Source organism: Lampris incognitus, unplaced genomic scaffold, assembly GCF_029633865.1.
Source record: "Lampris incognitus isolate fLamInc1 unplaced genomic scaffold, fLamInc1.hap2 scaffold_164, whole genome shotgun sequence".
Lineage (NCBI taxonomy): Eukaryota > Metazoa > Chordata > Actinopteri > Lampriformes > Lampridae > Lampris > Lampris incognitus.
In genome coordinates, this window is record NW_026611126.1 from 120,001 (window position 1) to 145,000 (window position 25,000).

Sequence of the window (25,000 nt, forward strand, 5' to 3'; positions counted from 1 at the left end):
GGACTACCCCGAGGCTCGAACCCAGGACCTTCCTGCTGTGAGGCGACCGCGCTAGCCACTGCGCCACCGTGCCGCCCGAGTCCATATCATGTCATGTGTAGGTGTGCAGAACCAAACACGGTTTGAGTAGTACAGGATTTCAAATCAGCTGGACAAACAGAACCAGAGCCATGCACAGAGACCACCTATGGATTCGAGTACGACTGGAAAAAAGAAAGTTTTCTGGCCGTTCTTGAAGGAAGTAAGGAAGCCAGTAGCTCTGACGGATATACAGGGGTGTAGATGTAGAGGACAGTGATGGAGGTGTCAAGTGTTGTAGTAGACCATCTTGTCCAAGCTTCTCTCGAGTCCGTCCGCAGAGTTTCGTTTCCAACATTGCCGTTCTACTCAACTCGGACTTTACTGGTCTAAGCTGCTGGACGCCACTTGTGGGGGTCTTCCCATAACTTCCCATAACAAAAAGCCCTGATTCAACAAGTCCTCCAACCCATACGACCACATAGGTCATTTGTCCTCTAACACCACCCACAGAAGCGTCTCCTAAATTAGTGCCCCTACTGGCGGCAGGAGATATGCCACAGATCGTTTTCGCCTCGGTGCATTGTGGGTTGTTTAAAACAATCTGATGGCCTGTCGAAGGTTTGCCACGGTCATATGTGACGACCTTTGGGAACATTCTTGAAGGCCCCAACAGCTGCCAAGACCAGGAGGCAGGTTACGTCAGGATCCTGAAAGATGAGGAGCCCAAGAATGCAGAACTCCACCGTGCCACTGCTGTCGGACACCGAGCCACGTGACGGCCTGGCGGCCTGTCCCGGGAGCCTCCCCGCCCGCCGCCCAGTGACTGCTGGGATAGGCTCCAGCATCCCCGCCACCCTGGGAGCAGGAGAAGCGGTTCGGATAACGGATGGATGGACAGAATATTGTAACATTCATGGATAAACAAGACATGTCGGCCCTTGGCTAACGGGTCGGACCCTTCAGTCGACTGGTTAACGTTGTCGCTTGCGGTGCGGGGGACACGGGTTCGCGTCCCGGCTGTGGCGACGGTTTCCCGGGCTGCCCCCTGAATTCGCTACAATATGTAGTCGGTGGGTTTGCGTGTCGTTTCGCCGTCTCGCATAGTCACTAAGATTGTATGTTAACCTATGAATGAGGTTATAAGAGCTAACCCAACGTTAGCAAGCCGGCTAGCGTGGACATTATAACCGCTGCGTGACGTTAAACTCTGCTCTTATTAATATTCGTTCTCGCGAGAGCTTAAGGAAGGAGGCGCTTGTTGTTACAGGGGAAGTGACGCGCTAGAATTACGGAGGAGCGCGAGGAAGCAGCTTAAAACGTCCCCATAGGTCGTAATAAGCTGCTTGTACACACCACCTATGGGGGCGGGGGGGGGGCTGAAGGTTCTTGTTCCAACCACCCCACTAATCACCCAGTAGAGTCTTTGCTGAGGAACTTGATTAGTGGGATCAGGTGTGGAACTGCTGGGTCTGGAACAAAAACCTTGACCCACCCCGGTCCCTTCCCGGATAAGGTTACCCACCCCTGACCCATGGGCTCGGTTTTTTTGGTGGAGGACAGTCTCGACTTTCCCCCTCGAAGCGCTCACGTGACGCGCCTCACTGATCGTTGGGTTCATCGTGACATCAGCTCCACCGTCCCAGACCCAGACCCAGACGTTCAGCACACCAGAACACGTGAAACGCCCTCTCCCTCCTCAGCTGCGATTTGGGGGCGACCACGAAACGCCTCGAACACGCGAGACGACGACGCTCCGAAAACACCTGCGTGACCGTCACCTGACAGGCCGAACCCGGAAGAGGGCAAACTACACCTGCGCTGCTCCTGCGCAGACGCGGGTCTCTGGAAAACGCGTCGCTCAGCTTCGCTCGGTTCTGAGGACGCAAAGCTGGCAAGTCGGATCCGCGGTCGAGCCTCGGTTCCCCGCGGAGCCTCCGCGGACTTCCTCCGACCCAACCGGGGGGGGGGGGACCCGACACACCTCCTGCCGGCAGTAAAGCGGGTCGCCCTGCAGCCTGCTCCCTCCAGACTTCCCCCGTCTACAATTGAAAGCATCACGCCCAACAGCCGCCCCCACCCACCGCCCCCGGCCTCCCATCTGCTCACCTCCTGCACGGCGGCCGGCTCTGGGAACAGATCCTCCCCGTCCTCCGCCTCCTGGAAGTCGGTGTGCAGCGGTGGGAGATCCCGGGCCGTGTCCGCCATCTTCACTCCCTGCAAGGCGCCGCGATACTGAAATGTCCAAGAGGAGAAAACAACCAGACGGAGATAAAGTGGAGGAGGAGGAGGAGGAGGAGAGGAGTCGGGCTGGAGGTTTTCCTGCTCCTGTCATGTGACGGACGGAAGGGGGGCGGAGCTTCGCGCGGATCCTCTTCCGCCTACTCAGTGCTCACGCGCGACCGCGTCAGGTGTGCGACCAACCAGGAAGCGTAAAGCTTCCTTCGCAGGGGGGGGGAACCGTCCTTTTAGGTTTATTCCGCTCGGCCGGGTTATTCTATGCCTTCTCTCTTGTGACGTCAGCTCGTTGTTTTCATTAGAGAGGATGAAAAGTTTTCAGGTGTGATGTTTGCCTTATTGTTGTAAATGTATCGCTTGAATTAAAAAGAAGTCCTTTATAAAGCAGCTCTCATACACACACACACACACACACACACACACACACACAGACACACACACACTACACACACGACATAAAGCAAACCTATGTGCAGCATCCCAACATGTTCATATAGACCAGCAGGAAACACTCAGCTGACTATAAAGCCCCGCGGGACCGAAAGCTGACACGTCAATCACGCTACAATAATACAAAAGTTACAATAATACAAAAGTTACAACAATAAAAAGTTACAATAATAGTTTCAATAATAAAAAGTTACAACAATAAAAAGTTACAATAGTTTCAATAATAAAAAGTTACAATAAAAAGTTACAATAATAGTTTCAATAATAAAAAGTTACAATAATACAAAAGTTACAACAATAAAAAGTTACAATAATAGTTTCAATAATAAAAAGTTACAATAATAGTTTCAATAATAAAAAGTTACAATAATAAAAAGTTACAATGATAGTTTCAATAATAAAAAGTTACAATAATAAAAAGTTACAATAAAAAGTTACAATAATAGTTTCAATAATAAAAAGTTACAATAATAATTTCAATAATAAAAAGTTACAATAATACAAAAGTTACAACAATAAAAAGTTACAATAATAGTTTCAATAATAAAAAGTTACAATAATAAAAAGTTACAATAAAAAGTTTCAATAATAAAAAGTTACAATAAAAAGTTACAATAATAGTTTCAATAAAAAGTTACAACAATAAAAAGTTGCAACAATGAAAAGTTACAATAATTGTTTCAATAATAAAAAGTTACAATAATAAAAAGTTACAATAAAAAGTTAAAATAATAGTTACAATAATAAAAAGTTACAATAATAATTTCAATAATAAAAAGTTACAATAATAAAAAGTTACAATAAAAAGTTACAACAATAAGTTACAATAATAAAAAGTTTCAATAATAAAAAGTTACAACAATAAAAAGTTACAATAAAGTTACAATAATAAAAAGTTACAACAATAAAAAGTTACAATAAAAAGTTACAGTAATAAAAAGTTACAACAATAAAAAGTTACAATAATAGTTTCAATAATAAAAAGTTACAACAATAAAAAGTTACAATAAAGTTACAATAATAAAAAGTTACAACAATAAAAAGTTACAGTAATAGTTTCAATAATAAAAAGTTAAAATAATAAAAAGTTACAACAATAAAAAGTTACAATAATAGTTTCAATGAGAAAAAGTTACTCGACTTGAGTTTGCAAAAAAATAATAAACAAAAGCGATGGAGACTCGGTAGCACATTAGGGGGTTGTGGGTCAGGTTGAAATGAGGGTGGAGAGGACTGTAAGTTAAGAGCAGCTTTAACCTAATAACACAACACAACACAAGACAGACAGGCACATAGGAAGCCTGGCACGTAAAGCCTGACTAACAAAGGAAAAGAAAGAGGGGGAGGGGTCGCAAAATAAATCAAAACCTCTATAAATAAAGCAGCAATTAAAACAAAAGGCACTAATGAATACATTCCTGCACTTTTTATTATTATAATATCTTTCAGTTTTTGAGAGACTTTGATAAAGAGGATGAAAGAGGGAAGATGCAAGAAAAATTCCTGAGTGCCAAAATAATGAATAAATATAAAACAAATCTGAAAATGCATGAAAAATCACTTTAAAAATATAAAAAATGAATTGCACGTATACATATATATATATATATATATATATATATATATATATAAATTTCGAGATGTATTTGCCTTTGTATATATTTTTTTACATTTTATTTAATTTAATGTTTCCAAATGTGTTTGTTTGTGTGCGAATTTGTATTGACTTTATATTTCCCCATTGTTTCAGTTATCATGTTATTCATGAATGTGGGACTCTGGGCTTTCCACAGACCTGACAGCTTCCCACCCACAACTTAGCTGAAGTTCCCGGGCAGCGATTTGGACCCGTCATGGACAACAGCAAAGACGACTTCTTGCTCAACAACACGTTTCATGTACAAAGATCCAAATATATGAAAGTGAAACCCAACTTTTGTGTGTCTTGCTTATACAAAGGCCCTTAAAGCCATGAACAATAAAAAACTTTTTAGTATAATAGAGGAATATAATTTTTTTTAAAAAGCCCTGTTAATTATTTTTAAATGTATTTTATATTGACGTTATTTCAACCTCTCCTGTGTTTTATTTTTCTTCCTATCTTTCCTTTGTCTGCGCCTGGTGCTGATGCTCTAACAGTTGTATTGCTCTAATGAGGAAACGTTGTCGCCATGTTGTTCGTAAATTTGAAATCGTTAAATAAATTTTTTTTTTTAATTCCGGGGAGCGGATCGCGCGTATTACGCAGGCGCGGGCGGTGACGTCACCCGCTACCCGGAAGCTGCGTGTGCGCGGAGCGTCTGAACCTCTTCCTCGGGCGATATTTGGATTTCGCACCTGCGACGGGACACGCACGTTCAAACGCGCGTGTGCCGTTATCGATACGGCTCACAGAAACCGGAAAGCGTCAACCCTTAGAAGGTTAGGTTGACTGGAAGCGTCCGTCTACACGCGCCGACCGCGTCCTGGATCGCAAACTCTCGTCACAGACGCGCCAGTCCGCCGCCGCTGACTCCCAACCGGAGATATTCATCACTAAGATCTTTGTTTCGAGTTTACTGTGATCCAGACCAGTATGGACTGTGGTACCGCGGAGCCGGGTATAGCGCCGGCCAGCGGAGATGGTCCTGACGTCCCTCAGCCAAACCCGGAGGAGAGACCCGAACCAGGTACCCGGGGTCAAAGATGGGGATGTTAGCCGGGACAGGCGGTTGTTGCGGAGTAATGCAGCTGCTTGGCTTCTGCAAGCTTCAGTGGGAGGCTCCGCAGTTCCTCTCCATGATCTCCTCAGAGTAACTGGTAGATAGAATAGAGGTCTACACTAGTGGTATGTTAAGACTTTTCCTCTCCATGATCTCCTCAGACTAACTGGTGGATAGAATAAAGGTCTACACTAGTGGTATGTTAAGACTTTTCCTCTCCATGATCTCCTCAGAGTAACTGGTGGATAGAATAGAGGTCTACACTACTGGTATGTTAAGACTTTTCCTCTCCATGATCTCCTCAGAGTAACTGGTGGATAGAATAGAGGTCTACACTAGTGATATGTGAAGACTTTTCCTCTCCATGATCTCCTCAGAGTAACTGGTGGATAGAATAGAGGTCTACACTAGTGACATGTTAAGACTTTTCCTCTCCATGATCTCCTCAGAGTAACTGGTGGATAGAATAGAGGTCTACACTAGTGACATGTTAAGACTTTTCCTCTCCATGATCTCCTCAGAGTAACTGGTGGATAGAATAGAGGTCTACACTAGTGACATGTTGAGACTTTTCCTCTCCATGATCTCCTCAGAGTAACTGGTGGATAGAATAGAGGTCTACACTAGTGATAGGTGAAGACTTTTCCTCTCCCATGATCTCCTCAGAGTAACTGGTGGATAGAATAGAGGTATACACTAGTGACATGTGAAGACTTTTCCTCTCCATGATCTCCTCAGAGTAACTGGTGGATAGAACAGAGGTCTACACTAGTGATATGTTAAGACTTTTCCTCTCCATGATCTCCTCAGAGTAACTGGTGGATAGAATAGAGGTCTACACTAGTGGTATGTTAAGACTTTTCCTCTCCATGATCTCCTCAGAGTAACTGGTGGATAGAATAGAGGTCTACACTACTGATATGTTAAGACTTTTCCTCTCCATGATCTCGTCAGAGTAACTGGTGGATAGAATAGAGGTCTACGCTAGTGACATGTGAAGACTTTTCCTCTCCATGATCTCCTCAGAGTAACTGGTGGATAGAATAGAGGTCTACACTAGTGACATGTTGAGACTTTTCCTCTCCATGATCTCCTCAGAGTAACTGGTGGATAGAATAGAGGTCTACACTAGTGACATGTGAAGACTTTTCCTCTCCATGATCTCCTCAGAGTAACTGGTGGATAGAATAGAGGTCTACACTAGTGACATGTTAAGACTTTTCCTCTCCATGATCTCCTCAGAGTAACTGGTGGATAGAATAGAGGTCTACACTAGTGACATGTTGAGACTTTTCCTCTCCATGATCTCCTCAGAGTAACTGGTGGATAGAATAGAGGTCTACACTAGTGATAGGTGAAGACTTTTCCTCTCCATGATCTCCTCAGAGTAACTGGTGGATAGAATAGAGGTCTACACTGGTGACATGTTAAGACTTTTCCTCTCCATGATCTCCTCAGAGTAACTGGTGGATAGAATAGAGGTCTACGCTAGTGACATGTGAAGACTTTTCCTCTCCATGTTCTCTTCAGACTAACTGGTGGATAGAATAGAGGTCTACACTAGTGACATGTTAAGACTTTTCCTCTCCATGATCTCCTCAGAGTAACTGGTGGATAGAATAGAGGTCTACACTGGTGACATGTTAAGACTTTTCCTCTCCATGATCTCCTCAGAGTAACTGGTGGATAGAATAGAGGTCTACACTAGTGGTATGTTAAGACTTTTCCTCTCCCATGATCTCCTCAGAGTAACTGGTAGATAGAATAGAGGTCTACACTACTGGTATGTTAAGACTTTTCCTCTCCATGATCTCCTCAGAGTAACTGGTGGATAGAATAGAGGTCTACACTAGTGATATGTTAAGACTTTTCCTCTCCCATGATCTCCTCAGAGTAACTGGTAGATAGAATAGAGGTCTACACTACTGGTATGTTAAGACTTTTCCTCTCCATGATCTCCTCAGAGTAACTGGTGGATAGAATAGAGGTCTACACTAGTGATATGTTAAGACTTTTCCTCTCCTGTCATCAGTAGCAAACAAGGTACATACATTATTATTGTTGTGTTTGGCAATGATGTCAGAAAAGTGAGACCGCCTTGTGTTTCTCAGTTCCAAATTATCAAGGTGCAGTCTCTCCTTACAGATTTCATGATGAACAGCAAGATTTGATTTTCACCACCTGAGTTCAGCTTCACCACACTCTCTTCTCTATTCTGACCAGCGTGGAGATGTGCCACGCAGACCACAGTACCTCTAACAGTACTAACATAGTACCACAGTACATACTGATGCACATGGTACACAGACAACAGTACCTCTAACAGTACTAACATAGTACCACAGTACATACTGATACACATGGTACACAGACCACAGTACTTCTGACAGTGCTATCATAGTACCCCAGTACATTGATACACATGGTACACAGACTACTGATACACATGGTACACAGACAACAGTACCTCTAACAGTACTATCATAGTACCACAGTACATACTGATACACATGGTACACGAGACTACTGATACACATGGTACACAGACAACAGTACCTCTAACAGTACTAGCATAGTACCACAGTACATACTGATACACATGGTACACAGACTACTGATACACATGGTACACAACAACAGTACCTCTAACAGTACTAATATAGTACTATAGTACATACTGATACACATGGTACACAGACTACTGATACACATGGTACACAGACAACAGTACCTCTAACAGTACTAACATAGTACCACAGTACATACTGATACACGTGGTACACAGACAACAGTACCTCTAACAGTACTATCATAGTACCACAGTACATACTGATACACATGGTACACAGACAACAGTACCTCTAACAGTACTAACACAGTACCAGATGAGATGTAGTGAGTGTTCTGAAGCTGTGCAGTTACCAGTTGGATTTACTAAGATCCATAAAAAGCAGAGCAGGAGAGAGATCACTGGCGTTACTTGTAATAATAATCAAGTTCAAAATTTGATGTTCACCTCTGATGGCCAAGTTCTAATGGTGCATTCACATCATTTGGGGAGAACCACGAGAAAAAAAGTCCACGTGGACCTCCTTACGGGACTTGCTAGCAGAAGCTTGGGATTTTTGTCCTGATCCGGATTTCAACAACCAAGCAGCATGAAAGTGTGAAAAATGAAGTCACGTGTTGTTTAGTTAACTTTAACATCCAACATGTTTTGTTTTTTTTAAACGGCGTCATTGACAGAAATAGTTTCGATGGTCTTTTTCACAAGGCTTTCCACCAGATGTTCACCAGATACTGCAGGAACGTAGGTGTTAACGTTTTCATTATCCTTTACTGCTCCAGGTCTTTCAGGAGGGGAAAATAATATCGGATGAGGTTTTAGGATTACAATAAGCAGCATAAATGACGATCTTACAGTCGACATCTTGGATGTGGGCGTTTCCAATAAGCTAACACCTGAAACGCTTCCTAGTTGGAGCAACAGGATGTTGCTCTTCGATTCTTCTGACATGGCTTGAACACAGCACAAACTCCCATTTCAGGCAACCGGGAAGAAGTATAATCTATTCCCGGCAATTATCTGACTGCCCTCGTTGTTTTCCTCTCTCAGAGCAGACGGGGGCGGAGCCAGAGATTGTGAAGGTGGAGCCAGAGAGAACAGGGGAGGAGCCAGAGAGGACAGGGGAGGAGCTTGACGCTCATATGGACGGCTGGGGGGTAGAGAAGGGTGTCAACACAGACGAGGATTGGGAAGCGCAGGTGATGGCCATGTGGGAGCACAGCACCCAGCTAGCTGAGCAGCATGCCAAGCTGCTAGAGGAACAGGGAAAGGAGGAGGCGGAGCATCAAAAACACGTGCAGCAACTGGAAAAGAAGAAGGAGGAGAAAATCCACCAGCATCAAGTAAGTCTCAACAATAGCACATACAAACAAACACATGCTATTATACACACTTACACACTATTCAAACACGTATACACTGTTAAGAGAAGAAAACCACTTTATCTTTTTATTGTACAGTTGTGCGGTTACAATGAAATGTGTTCTCTGCATTTAACCCAGCCTATTGTATAGCAGCAGTGGGCAGCTGTAGCGCCCGGGGACCAACTCCAGTTCTTTTTCTTATTGCCTTGCTCAGGGGCACAGACAGGAGTATTAAGCCTAACATGCATGTCTTTCTGATGGTGGGAGGAAACCGGAGCACCCGGAGAAAACCCACGCAGACACGGGGAGAACATGCAAACTCCACACAGAAATGACCTGGGACAGCCTGGGGTTTGAACCCAGGACCTTCTTGTTGTGAGGCAACAGCGCTAACTACTGGGTGGCACAATGGTGCTAGGCAATGGTTTGTGGCTTGGGCCTGTGGTTTAGACAATTAAATCCCACACACTGACAATTTCGCACACAAACCTGCAGCTGTTATGATATACATACATACTCCATGTTATCACACACACATACATGTTCACATATACACACTAATGTGTTAGCATACACTGTGTTAACGCACAAGTATAACTGACAAGCTATCTATATATATATATATATATAGATATAGATATAGATATCTAACTTTGTTAAAAGAAACACTCAACGGTAGGGAAAGTGCTCAACAAATAAGGAGCAAAATAATCCAGTGGGTCAAGTAAATTCTTTATGAGACTGTACAAGGCTGTTTCATGCCATAAGCAATCACCAGCTGTCAATAAAGCTACCCGGGAAAGAACATACCATGAACTGACTCATCATGCACATCACGTGCACAACGTCCAATGGGGGGGGATTTGTCTAGTGTCATGATTTATTTATAATGACAAAAGAGGTGCTTATATCTATGTCTGCAACTGCTGGCCAATTCATTCCTGTTATTCAATGTGGACATTTCTGGTTTGCAAATGGTCAAATATTTTTCACTTAGACAGGTTGCACATTTTACTGCTGGTTGAATATTTTTTGTCCTTTGAGAGGATTTTCCAGGTGGTTGAATAATTAATGTTTTTGTCCACCAATGACCAAATACAATGGCTTAAAGACGTGACATTCTTTAAACGGTTGTTTCTAAAGCTATACATGTGTGCAAAGAGCGGCTACAATTTTAAGCTCAAGTACAACCCACCATTAAATACTGACTGCCAGCAAACCAACAAACATAGCAGAAAATGAACCGTCACCTGGTGCAGCCCACCCTACAGTGACACCCTGGCCACAAACATTGGTAGGCAGTTTTTTGAACTTTTGGAAAAGTGCTTTACGCTGGACCATCAACTGAGAAGATATTCAATAGGAACACCATCAAAACTAGTTACAGCTGCATGCCTAACATTCAACAAATACTATCATCCCACAACACGAGGATCATCAACAAATCAACGATACCTTCATCACAGCCAGACACCCCCAACTGCAACTGCCGTGTGAACGACTCATGCACCCTCGAAAGAAAATGCCAGACAAAGGGAGTTCTCTACCGAGCTACGGTGACGAGAAATGACAACAGCAAAATAGAGACGTATGTCGAGGCAGTAGATGGTGTGTCCAAGTAGCTTTATTGACAGCTGATGATTGCTTATGGCATGAAACAGGCTTGTACTGTCTCATAAAGAATTTACTTGACTCACTGGATTATATTACATTATATATATATATATATATATATATATATATATATATATATATATATATATATTAGGGATGTCGATTGATTAAACAAAATTAACTAATTAATCGCACAATTTTCTGTGATTAATCGTGATTTATCTTTCTTTTTTTTTAAGACTGAAGCTTGTAGTAATGGATTTTTAAATGTAAAATCATGGCATTAATCCAAAGGAGCTGAATCAAGTGCAACTGGACTTGGTATATATCCGTGAAGACGTTTCTCCTCTCATCCAAGAGGCTTCACCAGTTCGTGCCTTTCTGACTTGACCAAGCTAGTCTGACTGGCTGGTGATGAAACTCAGATATTTATCCTCTTTGGAGTCGTTATCAGAGCTAATGATGTCCATGGCTCTTTGTGTCCCGATGTTTAGCAACGCCCGTCGTTATCAGAGGTCTTCCCTTGTAAAGAACGTAAAGAACAACAGTTTGCCCTTCTTGGACTGTGACGTCCACATTGGGGAAGACAGGAGCCTCCACATTTGGGTTTACAGGAAACCTACACACACAGACCAATATCTACTTTTCAACTCACACCACCCTCTGGAACACAAACTGGGCATCATCAGAACTCTGCAACACAGAGCTGACAATGTGCCCAGCAGCACTCGGGCCCAACGGGAAGAACACAAACACCTGAGGGGAGCTTTAAAAACCTGCAGCTACCCCAGTTGGACCTTTGTGAAAACTGCAACACGTTCCAAAAAGACCAACAGGGTGAGCGACGAGGAGAAGAGGAACAGAAGGAATAACATATTCATCCCATATGTTTCTGGGGTCTCCAAGAAACTCAGGAGAATTTTTTAACAAACACCGCATCCCGGTACACTTCAAACCCAGCAACACACTCCGACAAAGACTGGTTCATCCCAAAGACCGTGTACCACACACCCAGAAAAGCAATCTGGTGTATGCTGTACAATGCAATGAGGATTGCACTGACCTATACATAGGAGAAACCAAACAACCACTACACAAATGGATGGCCCAACACAGAACGCCAAACTCCTCAGGACAAGACTCAGCAGTCTATCTACACCTAAAGGAGAAGTCACACTCCTTCGAGGACAGCAACGTACACATTTTGGACAGGGAAGATAGATGGTTTGAAAGAGGGGTGAAGGAAGCCATCTATGCAACAGAGGAGGAGGTCTGTGACACCACCTATCTCCCACTTACAATGCCGTCCTTTCATCTCTACCCAGGAGACTCAAGAAGCTTAGCCTCCAAGAACAACAGCTCCGAGACTAACGGCTCCAACGACTCATGACCACTGAATGGAGCACTAACAAAGTCGAAACTAACACCCCCAACGGCTGTCGCTGCTAAACATCGGATCACAAAGAGCCATGCACTTCAATAGCTCTGATAATGACGGGCGTTGCTAAACATCGGATCACAAAGAGCCATGCACATCAATAGCTCTGGTAACGACTCCAAAGAGGATAAATATCTGAGTCGTATCACCAGCCAGTCAGACTAGCTTGGTCTCGTCAGAAAGGCACGAACTGATGAAGCCTCTTGAATGAGAGGCGAAATGTCTTCACGGATATATACCAAGTCCAGTTGCACTTGATTCAATTCCTTTGGATAACCATGACCTGGATGAATGAGAACATTCACAGACACATGGCATTAATGTAGAACCAACAGAGGACTTATATATGAATTCAATTTTGAACACAGATTCTCTCCTGTGAACTACAGATTTCCAATAAAACCATCAAGGCCAGCAAAATTGACTGTCGGCTTGAAAGGCATACATGAACTAACAGAGAAAATAATAATAATCCACGGGCAGAGTTGCCAGATTGGACTGACAGGTTTCCTTCCAATCACGTCTGAAAACCCACTGATTTCAACAACAACAAAAAAACGCCCAATAAAGGTTTAGTTAATGGGAAACCATTTAATCTATGAAGACTGCAAGACCGTTCAAACATTATTTTAAACTTTACAATGTCTCTGAGCATACATGAAATACATTATTATTATTTTATATTAATAATAGTGGGCTTTACATTAAAAAGATCATAGCCAAATGAGAATGACATCAGACTGGCACAAATTGCTCAACAGAACCCCACAATTCATCCTTTCCAAAAGCTCATTCTCTCTCTCTCTCTCTCAGCATTTTTCCCGACTTTAGCCTAATTAGTTATTCAACAGTACAAAGTAATTAATAATCAAATCTATTCAGACCAAATTTGCCCCCGCCCCAGTCTCAATTTGTCACCCACGGTCAATTAAACCAGCAACAGTAGGACCATATGAAAATGATCTCACCTTAAACACAGAGTGTAGCGCTGACTGTTCCTGCTGGCTTGTAGGCCTACATATCCAAAACATTAGAGTCTAGACCAAACACTAAATGCCAGCTGTGCAACTTGAGAACTATGTACAGTCACTGTTCAAGCCAGAAGAGCTGCTAATATATCTTCATTAGCAGCCGTCCCAGGTCCTTTCTGTGTGGAGTTTGCATGTTCTCCCCGTGTCTGCATAGGTTTCCGCTGGGTGCTCCGGCTTCGTCCAACCATCAAAAAGACATGCATGTTAGGGTTAATACTCCTGTCTGTGCCCCTGAGCAAAACAATAGGAAAAAAATAACTGGAGTTGGTCACCAGGTGCTGCACTGTGGCTGTCCGCTGCTCCTAGCTACATGGATAGGATGGGTTAAATGCAGAGGATGAATTTACCCCACAGGGATTAATAAAGTATATCCTACCTCTTAAGAGTCAAATCTCCCCAACAACTGCCGGGGAGGTTTGAAAGTAGCGGACGTCCATCCATCTCTGCTTAGGCCAGAGCGCACATCCATGAGACTAGACAAGAGTGGCAGTCCCATGCGGTTCCTTGTGTCGTCCTTCAGTAGTGTCACTTGGGAAAATGTTCTCTCTACATGAGTGTTGGATATTGGCAGAGTCAGGAATCTGATGGCACTCAATGCTAACTGTTCTAAACACTTATTTCCCCTCGCGTCTTTCAAGGCTTCAACCTCCAACCAGAATGTGTTGATGGTCTGATCATTTGAGAAGCCTCCTGATGTGACATTTCTTCACTGACACTCTAAGATGTCAACTGGGCATGAGAAAAATTCAACAGGCAACTCTCTGAGGGGTGGGCAATCTTATCCAGAAAGGGCTGGTGTGGGTGCAGGTTTTTGCTCCAACCAAGCAGTTACACACCTGATCCCGCTACCTGGTTTTGTCCAGGTAAAGGAAGCAAGGAGACTCACCGATATCTTCCCTTAACTCCTATTTGAAGTGCAGTGCCGGGACAGACTTAATGACAGCTGTACATTTAGTTCTGTGCATTTTAAATTCTCAGAATCCATCTTGTAGTATATCCGATAGCTAGTCCACAGCGTTGATGTAAGTATGGCAAGAAACAAGTTGCAATCCAAAGTTACCTGCGTTTTTGGCCATCATTGATCGTGCTTCCCTCACCAGAAGCTATCAGTTTTGTAAACGATCTAATGCTAACATTGACGCTAGGTAGACAGTTCAACTTTTGCCTTTTCGTGGCAGCATGAACTTTTGAATCGCTGAGTTAAGCTCTGATCTCGCTTTTGCATTAATTGCAATTGACCTTTGAGGGATCTCGTGGAACAGGTGCAATCCATGTTTTTAAAATCAATATCTGTGCCCCACTCTTTCTTATAAAACTTTTGGTATTTTCCCCACTTCGACATAGCCATCCAACGTGAAAAACTGAAGGCATGGGCTTTATTAATGGTAGCCCAGGCAACGTTTGATTTTTCGAATGTAATGGTAGCCTAGGCAACGTTTGATTTTTGACTGTCATTATCAGAGATCAATGCTTCACTTCAGAAAGGAAAGCAAGTGAAAACATGAAAACAAACGTGTATAATATATTTTATATATGTATTTATTGTTAGATAACAACTTGTTTGGTGTAATTTGTCAGAAAACAAAAACCACCCAATGTTTTGAAAAGTAGCCCAAATTTAATCTACCTGCCCAAAGCCGGCCCCAAGAACGTCGCCTGAAGCTATGTCGCAGTGACCAAATGGGCACTTATGACGTTGCTGCAACATCATGTGTTAGCTGGGTCCCCCAATATGCCTGTGAAACAGCCTCGCACAGCCCCACAGGAAGTAAATAAAACGCAGCTGCACGAATCGCATTACTTTTTTGAACACGTTAAATATTTCAAATCAATCACAAAAATTAATGTTAATTTTGACATCACTAATCTTAAACTAAATGAATGAGAAGAGGAGAAACTGTTGGTTCTCTCAGGTTGAAAAGTTTTTTTATCTCTTAATTTTGACAGCACTAGGTTTAACACACACACATACACACATTGAAACACAATCAGAGGATGTGTGGGGGTTTTACGTGTTAGATGGTAGAGGAGAAATCAGAGCTGTAAATTGAATTCGTTGTGTCTGGAGGAACGTTAATGAGCCTTGAATTTGTTTCCAGACTCTTCTGGACAAACTGGAGTCTGTTCGTGTCAAGATGCAACTAAACGACTCCAAGGCCACCAGGAGGAAGTTCTTGGCCAAGAAAGATGAAATGACAACGGAGAAGAACAGAGCGGAAGAAGCAAGGAACAGGTAAACAGCAAAGATGAAAATGTTTTTATCATTTTGGTTGCCCTCCACACACCTGGTGAATTTGAAAAATTCTCTGACATGACTTGGATCTTCATATCTGGAAAAGTTTAGGAATATTAGCCTATAACTCTGACCCTAGTTCCCAGTTTGATCATAGATAGGCATTTTGCTTCAATTTTCCCATCTTGAATCCAAACTCAGAATCTTCTAAAAATGAGTGGAAAATAAACAGAAATATGTAAAGGGAAGTCAAAGACTTCAGAGACCAGCGTTTACCTTTCAGCCAAATATCCGCCATACCAGTAGCTCTCCATATGCATCTGGAATCTTGAAAATGGAGCAGTCTAAGTGAAGACTTTTCCATTGTCATTTTAAGCATGTTTTGGTTGACATCATAAGACAACATGGCTGTCATTTTTCTCTCATCAGGCTGTCTTTACATCAGATTTACGCCAGTTTTTGTTTTCTTGTATTTACTCCAATACTCAAGACACCTGGTGCAGACCCCAGCAATTTGAATAATTCTCACCCAATCTCAAATTTACTAGTTCTTTCTAAAACACTTGAAAGAACAATTGCATCTCAGGTACATGCTCACTTGATTCACAACAATCTGTTTGAACAATTCAAGTCTAGTTTTCGCTCCAGGCACAGCATGTAGACAGTCTTGGTGAAAATCACTAATGATCTGTTGATTGTAGCTGACGATGGGCTCTTAACCATACTTGTCCTTCTTGATCTGAGTGCAGTCTTTGATACCATCTCACATAACATCCTCCTAGAGAGATTAGCTTCCACTGGAATCACTGGCACCCCCCTGACTGGTTTAGATCATATCCCTCTGGCTGCACTCAGTTTGTCCAACTTAAATATTTGAGATCACATTCCTTTCCTGTTGCTACAGGTGTTACCCAGGGCTCTGTATTGGGCCCCCTCCTATTTAGTATTTTCAGGAAATTTGGCATTCAATTTCACTGCTACGTGGATGACACCCAGCTCTAGCTATCCACCAAGCCTACCTCCACTCTTCCGCCCACTTCCCTTTCTGACTGCTTACTAGAAACTAAAACCTGGTTTTCATACCCCTTCCACAAACTTAACAGAGATAAAACTGAGGTCCTCCTAGTAGGTATTAATTCTCCTTTGGCTAAACCTGATAAGTTTTTCTCTGACTATTGACGATTCTATAGTTCCTCCATCGCCTCAGGTTGAGTCTGTGTGTTATCTTGGATAGCACATTATCTTTTGAAGCTCACATCAACAATGTGACTCGGTCTGCATACTTCCACCTACACAATATTAATCGTCTTCGCCCGCCACTTACACCTAACAGCACTGCCATACTCATTCACACCCTGGTTACATCCCGTATTGACTACTGCAATTCCATCCTCTTTGGTTTTCCCCTCAAGTGTCTTCATAAACTTCAATTGGTCTAGAATTCAGCTGCCCGTATCATTACCAGAACTCCTTCCATAGATCATATCACTCCTGTTCATCAGCAACTCCATTGGCTCCCTGTTAAATACCGTATTGACTTCAAGATCCTGCTTCTCAACTTAAAGGCCCTTAATAACCTAGCTCCTTCGTATCTTTTTGAACTCCTTCATATCCACATGCCCTCCCGCACTCTCAGATCCTCTTCTGCTCTCCAACTCATTACACTACCAGCCCACTTGACTACCAAGGGGTCTCGAGCCTTCAGTCATTCTGCCCCCACCTATGGAACTCTCTCCCACAAAACATTCGCAACACTCACTCTCTTTCAACCTTCAAGACCCATCTCAAATGAACTTTTTCAGACTGGCATATTCAGTCTGATCCACGCTTCATTGAGTTTTGTGCAGATGATGATTTTATACTTATCTGTTGTGTTAACTTTTTATTGTCTACCCTGCTTTGTTTTGATTTTATGCTGTCTGATACAGTGCTGCTTGTTTCTAATGGCGTTCTGTAAGGTGTCCTTGAGTGCTCTCAAAGGCACCCACAAATAAAATGTATTATTGTTATTATTATTATTTAAAGATGTGAATGGAAACAAGGAGAACAATAAAAAAAACTATCACAAAAAGATCCCTGCTTACCTGTGGAGGTAAATTTGGGATATGAATAACAAGATGTGCGCATTGGAAAAGCTTTTATATTTCTTCAAAATGTATTTATTTATTTATTTGCTATTTTAAAACCACTGATGAAACACGGCGGATTTTTTTTATAGACTTTCTAAAAGTTAACTTAAATTTAACTTCACCTTTGACAGAAATATGTCTCGTCAGCTAACACGCCTCCTTTCTCCTCCTCCTGTTAATCGTTTATAGTCATCAAACTGGCACCATGGATGGTAGCCTCAGTCCTACACTCTCTTGTACTTTCTCTAGTAGTTTCCAGCGCCCACTCACTGACCACATCCAGCAGGGAAGAACTTTTAAGCCTCCAGCTGTCCACTGACAAACAGACTTATTTACCGACGTTAACTGAATGTTTTAAGGAAAGTCTTGCCAAGCTTTTGGCTGGTGCAGCTCTGTGCAGGCTCCGGTGGAGACGCCGATGGGTTAAGCGAGCCAGCGCGCTGGTTAAACTGCGACAGTGGGGATTCCGAACCGCGCTTCTGTCAGTTCACCTGGTGAATGTCCGCTCTCTGGCCAGCAAGGTGGACGAACTCCTACTCCTAAACAGAAAATAACGAGTCAAAGAAAGTTGAATAAGTTTATCTGGGCACAATGTTTATTGAGATAGAAACGATTCATCACTTATCTGAGTGACCTCTTCAGTCCCAACTGACTTCAGGTATCCCCACCTTTATGAACAATACAGTGGCATAATGACCGAAAACAATCACTTTCATATGCAAATTGCCGTGAGCATTAACTTAAGTGTTAATGGCAATGTGTACTAGTATTCACTGAGGATTTGGGAATGGCTGCAATCACAGCATTGTAAAATGGTGACAGATGTAGAGATCTTGATTCTGATTCTGATTCTGCCAGATTGGCCAAAGAGCTGGAGGAGGGCGAGAGGAAGATGGCGCTACTCCTGGAGGAGAATGCGCAGGAGCAGCAGCTCTGGGGGAAGGAGCTGGGTGACCTGAGGGCGGTGCTGCAGCATGCCAAGAAGGAGGCTGAAGCGGCAGAGAGGAAAGCCCTCCAGGACGAGATGGCGGCCGTGGAGACGCAGCGAGATGTCATCACGGTGCACATAGAGGCCTGGCTGAAGGAGGTATGACCACTTCGCTTTGAGTCGTGTTGTTTCCTGCAGAAAATAGAGCTGCGTTCTTGTGTTTTTCCTTCTTTACATTGCGGCAATGCAACAAGCCAGTCTTTGTAGCAAAGCCAAATCAGTTAAGTGATGTGATTTGATTCAATCAAAGATTATATCAGAGCCAACCGGACTTTGATACAGTTGGACAGAAGCGTCTTTTATTTTTTTTGGAAAAATACATTTAACTCAGTTTTTTAAGTTGCATGTCCATTCTTTTCATTAGACAAAAACCAGACACTGCCACAATACAACCTGACAAAGGTGATGGGGGGGGGGGGGTGTCTGTGCTTTGGATTTTAAGCCATAGAGAGTTGGGGTGGTTTGAAGTTGAAATGAGCATACTTTGAATGTGGTAAAAAGTCTCAAGTGTACATTTGTTTTTGAAAGAAAAAAAAAATCATCACCTAACTCCCACACAGCTGCCCGACCCCCAAACCAGTTCTGCATGAGAACCAGAAACAACAGACTCAAGGATGGTTTCCATTTACAGGCAACAAAAATTATGAACAATATTACTTACAAGTACAAGCGAACTCCATTTCCACTCGAACGGGTTGTTCTACTGTCACCTATGACCGTTTGTACAACAACAGTTTGGGTCACTGTGATGTTGTGCACTCAGTCACGTGTCCATCAGAGCATGCTGCACATTCACATACAAAAATTTTATTGTATGATACGTACATTAGCGCCTGTTTCCTTCTGCATTTCTTATCCTTTGCATTTTGCATTTAGGTAATAGCTTTATATATTTAATGTTCATACGTTTTTTTTAATCTTTAAGTTTATTGAGCTCCTCTCCTTTCTTGTTTGCAATGGTGATGGACAGCTTGACGGACAAGATCAGGCAGGAGTCTCCGTGGACTATGATGTTCGTGGATGACATTGTGATCTGTAGCAAGAGTAGGGTGCAGGTTGAGGAGAGCCTGGAGAGGTGGAGGTATGCACTGGAGTGAAGAGGAATGAAAGTGAGTAGGAGAAAAACAGAATACATATGTGTGAATGAGAGGGAGGATAGCGGAATGGTGAGGATGTAAGGAGTAGAGGTGATGAAGGTGGATGAGTTTAAATACTTGAAGTCAACTGTTCAAAGTAACAGGGAGTGCAGAAGACGGGTGACGAAGAGGGTGCAGGCAGGGTGGAGTGGGTGGAGAAGAGTGTCAGGAGTGATTTGCGATGGAAGGGTGCTAGCAAGCATTAAAGGGAAGGTATACAAGATGGTAGTGAGAACAGCTATGTTATATGGCTTGGATACAGTGGCACTGATGAAAAGACAGGAGGTGGAGCTGGAGGTGGCAGAGTTGAAGATGCTAATATTTTCATTGGGAGTGACAAAGAAGGAAAGGATTAGTCAGGTGTTTTCAATCAATGGGATGACAATCAGGTGTGAGAGGGCACCCTGTTTTATTTAAAGAACAGGGATCTAACAAAGTCGGATCTTCACAAGACATGTTTGTGGAAGTGTCTCATGGCAAGAACAAAGGAGATTTCTGAGGACCTCAGAAAAAGCGTTGTTGATGCTCATCAGGCTGGAAAAGGTTTCAAAACCATCTCTAAAGAGTTTGGACTCCACCAATCCACAGTCAGACAGATTGTGTACAAATGGAGGAAATTCAAGACCATTGTTACCCTCCCCAGGAGCGGTCGACCATCAAAGATCACTCCAAGAGCAAGGCGTGTACGTAATAGTCAGCCAGGTCACAAAGGAACCCAGGGTAACTTCTAAGCAACTAAAGGCCTCTCTCACATTGGCTTATGTTAATGTTCATGAGTCCACCATCAGGAGAACACTGAACAACAACAGTGTGCATGGCAGGGTTGCAAGGAGAAAGCCACTGCTCTCCAAAAAGAACATTCCTGCCCATCTGCAGTTTGCTAAAGATCACGTGGACAAGCCAGAAGGCTATTGGAAAAATGTTTTGTGGATGGATGAGACCAAAATAGAACTTTTTGGTTTAAATGAGAAGCGTTATGTTTGGAGAAAGGAAAACACTGCACTCCGGCATAAGAACCTTATCCCATCTGTGAAACATGGTGGTGGTAGTATCATAGTTTGGGCCTGTTTTGCTGCATCTGGGCCAGGACAGCATGCCATCACTGATGGAACAATTAATTCTGAATTCTTAAGGAAAATGTCAGGACATCTTGTCCATGAACTGCATCTCAAGAAAACGTGGCTCGTTCAGCAAGACAGCAACCCTAAGCACACAAGTCGTTCTACCAAAGAATGGTTAAAGAAGAACGAAGTTAATGTTTTGGAATGGCCAAATCAAAGTCCTGACCTTAATCCAATCGAAATGTTGTGGAAGGATGTTGTGTGAAGTGAGCAGTTCATGTGAGAAAAACCCACCAACATCCCAGAGTTGAAGCTGTTCTGTATGGAGGAATGGGTTAAAATTCCTCCAAGCTGATGTGCAGGACTGATCAGCAGTTACCAGAAACGTTTAGTTGCAGTTATTGCTGCACAAGGGGGGGGGGGTTGTCACACCAGATACTGAAAGCAAAGGTTCACATACTTTTGCCACTCACAGATCTATAATATTGGATCATTATTTTCCTCAATAAATAAATAACCAAGTATAATATGTTTGTCTCGTTTGTTTAATTGGGTTCTCTTTATCTACTTTTAGGACTTTTGTGAAAATCTGGTGAAGCTTTAGGTCATATATATGCAGAAATACAGCAAGTTCTAAAGGGTTCACAAACTTTCAAGCCCTACTGTATTAATTAAACCAGTTGACTCCACATCCATGCTAGATCTAAACCTAGCAGGCTCTCTAATCACCTGCACCCTGCTGAATGATAAGTCCCTAGTGTCAATCTATAGTAGACAGCTATCTATATTGCTAGAAAAAAGAACAGCGCCTTCACCAGTAGGGTGAATGCCATCTGCTTTCAGCAGGTAAGGGCGGCCCCAGAAAGGCCAGTTATCAAGAAAGCCGAATCCCTGCTCATTACAGTAACGAGCCAGCCAGCAATTCATTGAGGTGAACCTCAATTGTAGCTTTAACCACTAAGTCCCCAAACTTTAAACTTTCCCTCTAGGTGGAGCAGTACCTGAGTGTCCTGAGGATGGACCCAGCTCAGCTGCACCGAAATCGAAGGAGGGAGTGGGAGAAACGGGAGAGTCTGGTCCGGAAGAACAAGGCTGAGCTCCAGAAGCGCTTCCAGGAAGTCCTCCAGCAGCTCCAACAGGGCCACGAGCTACAGAGCCTCCCCAACATCCAGGCACCATTTCTACCGCCAGTACCGATGGTGAGCCTGTTGTCTGGGGTCAATACCCCATTGTTCAAGAGCCGAGACATGTTTGTGGGAAGGTGCATGTACAAAAACGTATCTGTCACAGCACATAGGACGATCTTCTGGGTAACAGGCATGCACTGATGAAATCTTATCATGTTGAAAGGAACCTGTGAACTGTCAATCATAGTTCAACAATGATGCACCAACCCCCTTATAAAGACCTACTAATGCTCTGCCATTCAGTTCAATAGCAAAAAAGATAAATTTAAAAAAAGACTGCAAAATTTCAAAAAGTTGAACACATTTGCATATCTTCCAAAGTAGCTGAATGTTGTAAAGTCTGACCAGTCTTACTATGTTAAAGAATGAGGGACCACTTAGAGTAGGTACGCGCAGTTAAAAACTGTAAGAATAGTCAGTGTATGAGTGGCAGAGTCATGTGTGTGCTGGCTTTCATTCAAACCCATCGCTACATCATCTCATTTTACTTTTTAACACAACTTCAACCAAACAGAGGCAGGCTAGTTCATGAAATCAGATGGTTATATTGTTGTTTTGGAATGAAAACCTGCAAACACACAACTCTACATGACACATGGTCGAATACCCCTGACCTAAGAATGTAAGAATAAACTGAATGGTACGACACTGTGTCTGAATACTCTGCTCCGTACTACATACTAATGGAATATTCTGCATACTTACAGTACAATATAGTGTTTAGTACTTACTTCACATTAAAACGCATTTATTATACTATCCTCAGCCAACCAGCGGAAGTGTTGGCAAGCGAATTCAGCTTGCACAACTTTTATCCCCATGATAACCGGGCAAAGCCATCATTTTCCTCCAGAAGTGTCCAGTTCATTTTAGATTTATCAACGAAAATAGTGCATAGCCTGGTATTTTTAGTGTCATATATGTTGTAGCATATTAAAACTGGGTATTATATGGTACATACAACAGCCATAGAATGGGTATTTTGACACAAAGTTCATCTGTCATCTGACCTCTAATGGCTCCACCCCTCTGCCCTCATAGGTGGACCTGTACATCAACCAGATAATGCTGTCGCTGAGCCAGCCTGCTTTTCCGCCTCCTCCTCTTCCTCCTCCCCCCAGTGCCTCCAACCTACTGCTCCCCCAGCACCAACCACAAACTCTCCTCAGAGGTCCTCTCAGGTCAACACCTCCACCTAACCCCTCCCCCTCCCCTTCTGTCACAGCCCGCCACACTATACCTCCAACCTCCTCCCTCCCCTCAGTCCTCTCCTCTGCCCCCTCTCACCACACCGCCACTACCACCGCCTCCACTCATCTTCTCAATCCCGCTCAGCCCCCTGCCCCCGCCATCACCTCTACCGGCAAGCTGGACAAACTGCTGGACAAGCTGGGGACCAAGTTCCCACAATGCACCAGGACCCAGCTGATGTTGGTGTTGCAGCAGATAAAGAGTTCTCGCGGCACCATGGCTGGTCTGTCTATCGAGGAGGTCACCGAGCAGGTGGGCCTCAAACTGGCCCAGAGTGACCTGCCGGCCCCGGGCCCCATCAGCCAGCCCACTCCCGCCCCTGCTGCTTCCCGGGCCTTTCCTAGACCACACGCCCCGTTCCACCCACCCCTTGGCCCCATTCAGGGAACCACACATCTCCCACAGCGGGCGCCGACAACACAGGCGTTCAGCAGGAAGTTGTGCCTTATGTGTCAGAACCATGTGCAGTCTGACAGCCAGTACCCACTGGTCTGCTCCCACATCATCCATAAGGAGTGCATCAGTGTGTGGCTGCAGACCAGCAGGAACCACCCCTGCCCTTTCTGCTCCTCCAAGTGAAGCTTGCACCACAGGAGGCGGGGCTGCATTGCTGTGACAATGCTCAGAGAGGGGTGGGTCTTGAATCAGACAAGTTCAGTTAATTCCATGATCGGCTCTGATGAGCTGAGAGTCATGGGAAGGTCTGAGTCTCTGGACAAGAGACGAGGCAAATTCAGGCAATGGAAAACATCAACACTGTATAAACTGTTAAGCGGAAGGCCTTGATTTTGGTTTTTGGTTTTCTTGGCCAGTTTCGGTGAGCACTTTCAATTTTCCCACTGTGACAAATTGTTTTTGAAATGAAATAAAAATATATTTTGACTGTTACTCGCTGTAAATGTAGCTCACACTAGAAACAAGAAAAAGGAACAACGAAGTGATTAACGAAGTCAAGGTGCACATACACCAGATCCGCTGACAGATGTCAAGTCCACGGATCCTATTCATTTTCTATGGAGAGCGGGAGATCCGGCTGTGCGGTGCATGATGGGTATGGCACGGCGGGTTGACGGGACCATTCGCCACATCTGAATTCGCACAAACGCGACTCGACCTCAACTTTATGCGCATGAGTCCGTCCAGCACAACGCTGGTGAACTCGGGTCACACTGTCAACCAGGCAGTGCTGATCGAGTGCGACTCGAGGTTCTGTTACTGCATGGCCTATTTCTCACCTCAGATGAGAGTTTGTGACCCGGCCACCATGTTGAAAACGGACAAACCACAACCAAGCACCGCCCGCCGGCCTGAGCGTTCAGTGGTCTGGTGCGTCCGATCTGCACACTGTTGTCAGGGTTACTTGTCCAGATGCGTCCTCGTCAGATGCTGTGTATCTGCAGCTTCACACGCAAACATACACTCGTACATGTTTGTTGTTTGGTTAACTGGCTGGACGGGGACTCACAGGGGAACTGGGGGTACTGGCAGGGGAAGAAAATCTCAACCAATGACTGCATGAACTTCACCATATGAGTACATCAATCATCTTTCAATCAAGTTGCATTTTATATGGCGCTTTTCCAGCTGCAACAGC

General features: G+C 43.7%; 2 protein-coding genes and 1 long non-coding RNA gene across 3 annotated transcripts in view; 1 reads left to right on the plus strand and 2 right to left on the minus strand.

Annotated features, from left to right (window-relative positions):
- Positions 1 to 2,620, minus strand: part of snx2 (sorting nexin 2) — a 59,606-nt gene extending 56,986 nt beyond the window's left edge. Inside the window, exon 1 of the mRNA XM_056301824.1 lies at positions 2,128 to 2,620. Within this exon, the coding sequence (XP_056157799.1) occupies positions 2,128 to 2,226 (99 nt within the window). The 5' untranslated portion in view covers positions 2,227 to 2,620. The remainder of the gene's footprint in view (positions 1 to 2,127) is intronic.
- Positions 2,621 to 4,988: 2,368 nt separating this feature from the next.
- rnf214 (ring finger protein 214) lies at positions 4,989 to 24,288 on the plus strand. Its single transcript, XM_056301825.1, has 6 exons — positions 4,989 to 5,375; positions 9,025 to 9,317; positions 15,521 to 15,654; positions 18,642 to 18,870; positions 21,958 to 22,167; positions 23,197 to 24,288. Exons 1-6 carry the CDS (start codon positions 5,282 to 5,284, stop codon positions 23,983 to 23,985), a joined length of 1,749 nt encoding a protein of 582 aa, XP_056157800.1. The 5' UTR covers positions 4,989 to 5,281; the 3' UTR covers positions 23,986 to 24,288.
- LOC130132772 (uncharacterized) overlaps positions 17,926 to 25,000 on the minus strand; it is a 26,725-nt gene continuing 19,650 nt past the window's right edge. Inside the window, exon 3 of the long non-coding RNA XR_008813062.1 lies at positions 17,926 to 18,322. This is a non-coding gene — a long non-coding RNA (uncharacterized LOC130132772). The remainder of the gene's footprint in view (positions 18,323 to 25,000) is intronic.

Coding starts and splice junctions, on each gene's coding strand:
- rnf214 (XM_056301825.1), top strand. CDS start 5,282: ATGGACTGTGGTACCGCGGAGCCGGGTATAGCGCCGGCCAGCGGAGAT. Junction 9,318..15,520: donor AGAAAATCCACCAGCATCAA/GTAAGTCTCAAC, acceptor ATTTGTTTCCAG/ACTCTTCTGGACAAACTGGA. Junction 18,871..21,957: donor TAGAGGCCTGGCTGAAGGAG/GTATGACCACTT, acceptor CTTTCCCTCTAG/GTGGAGCAGTACCTGAGTGT.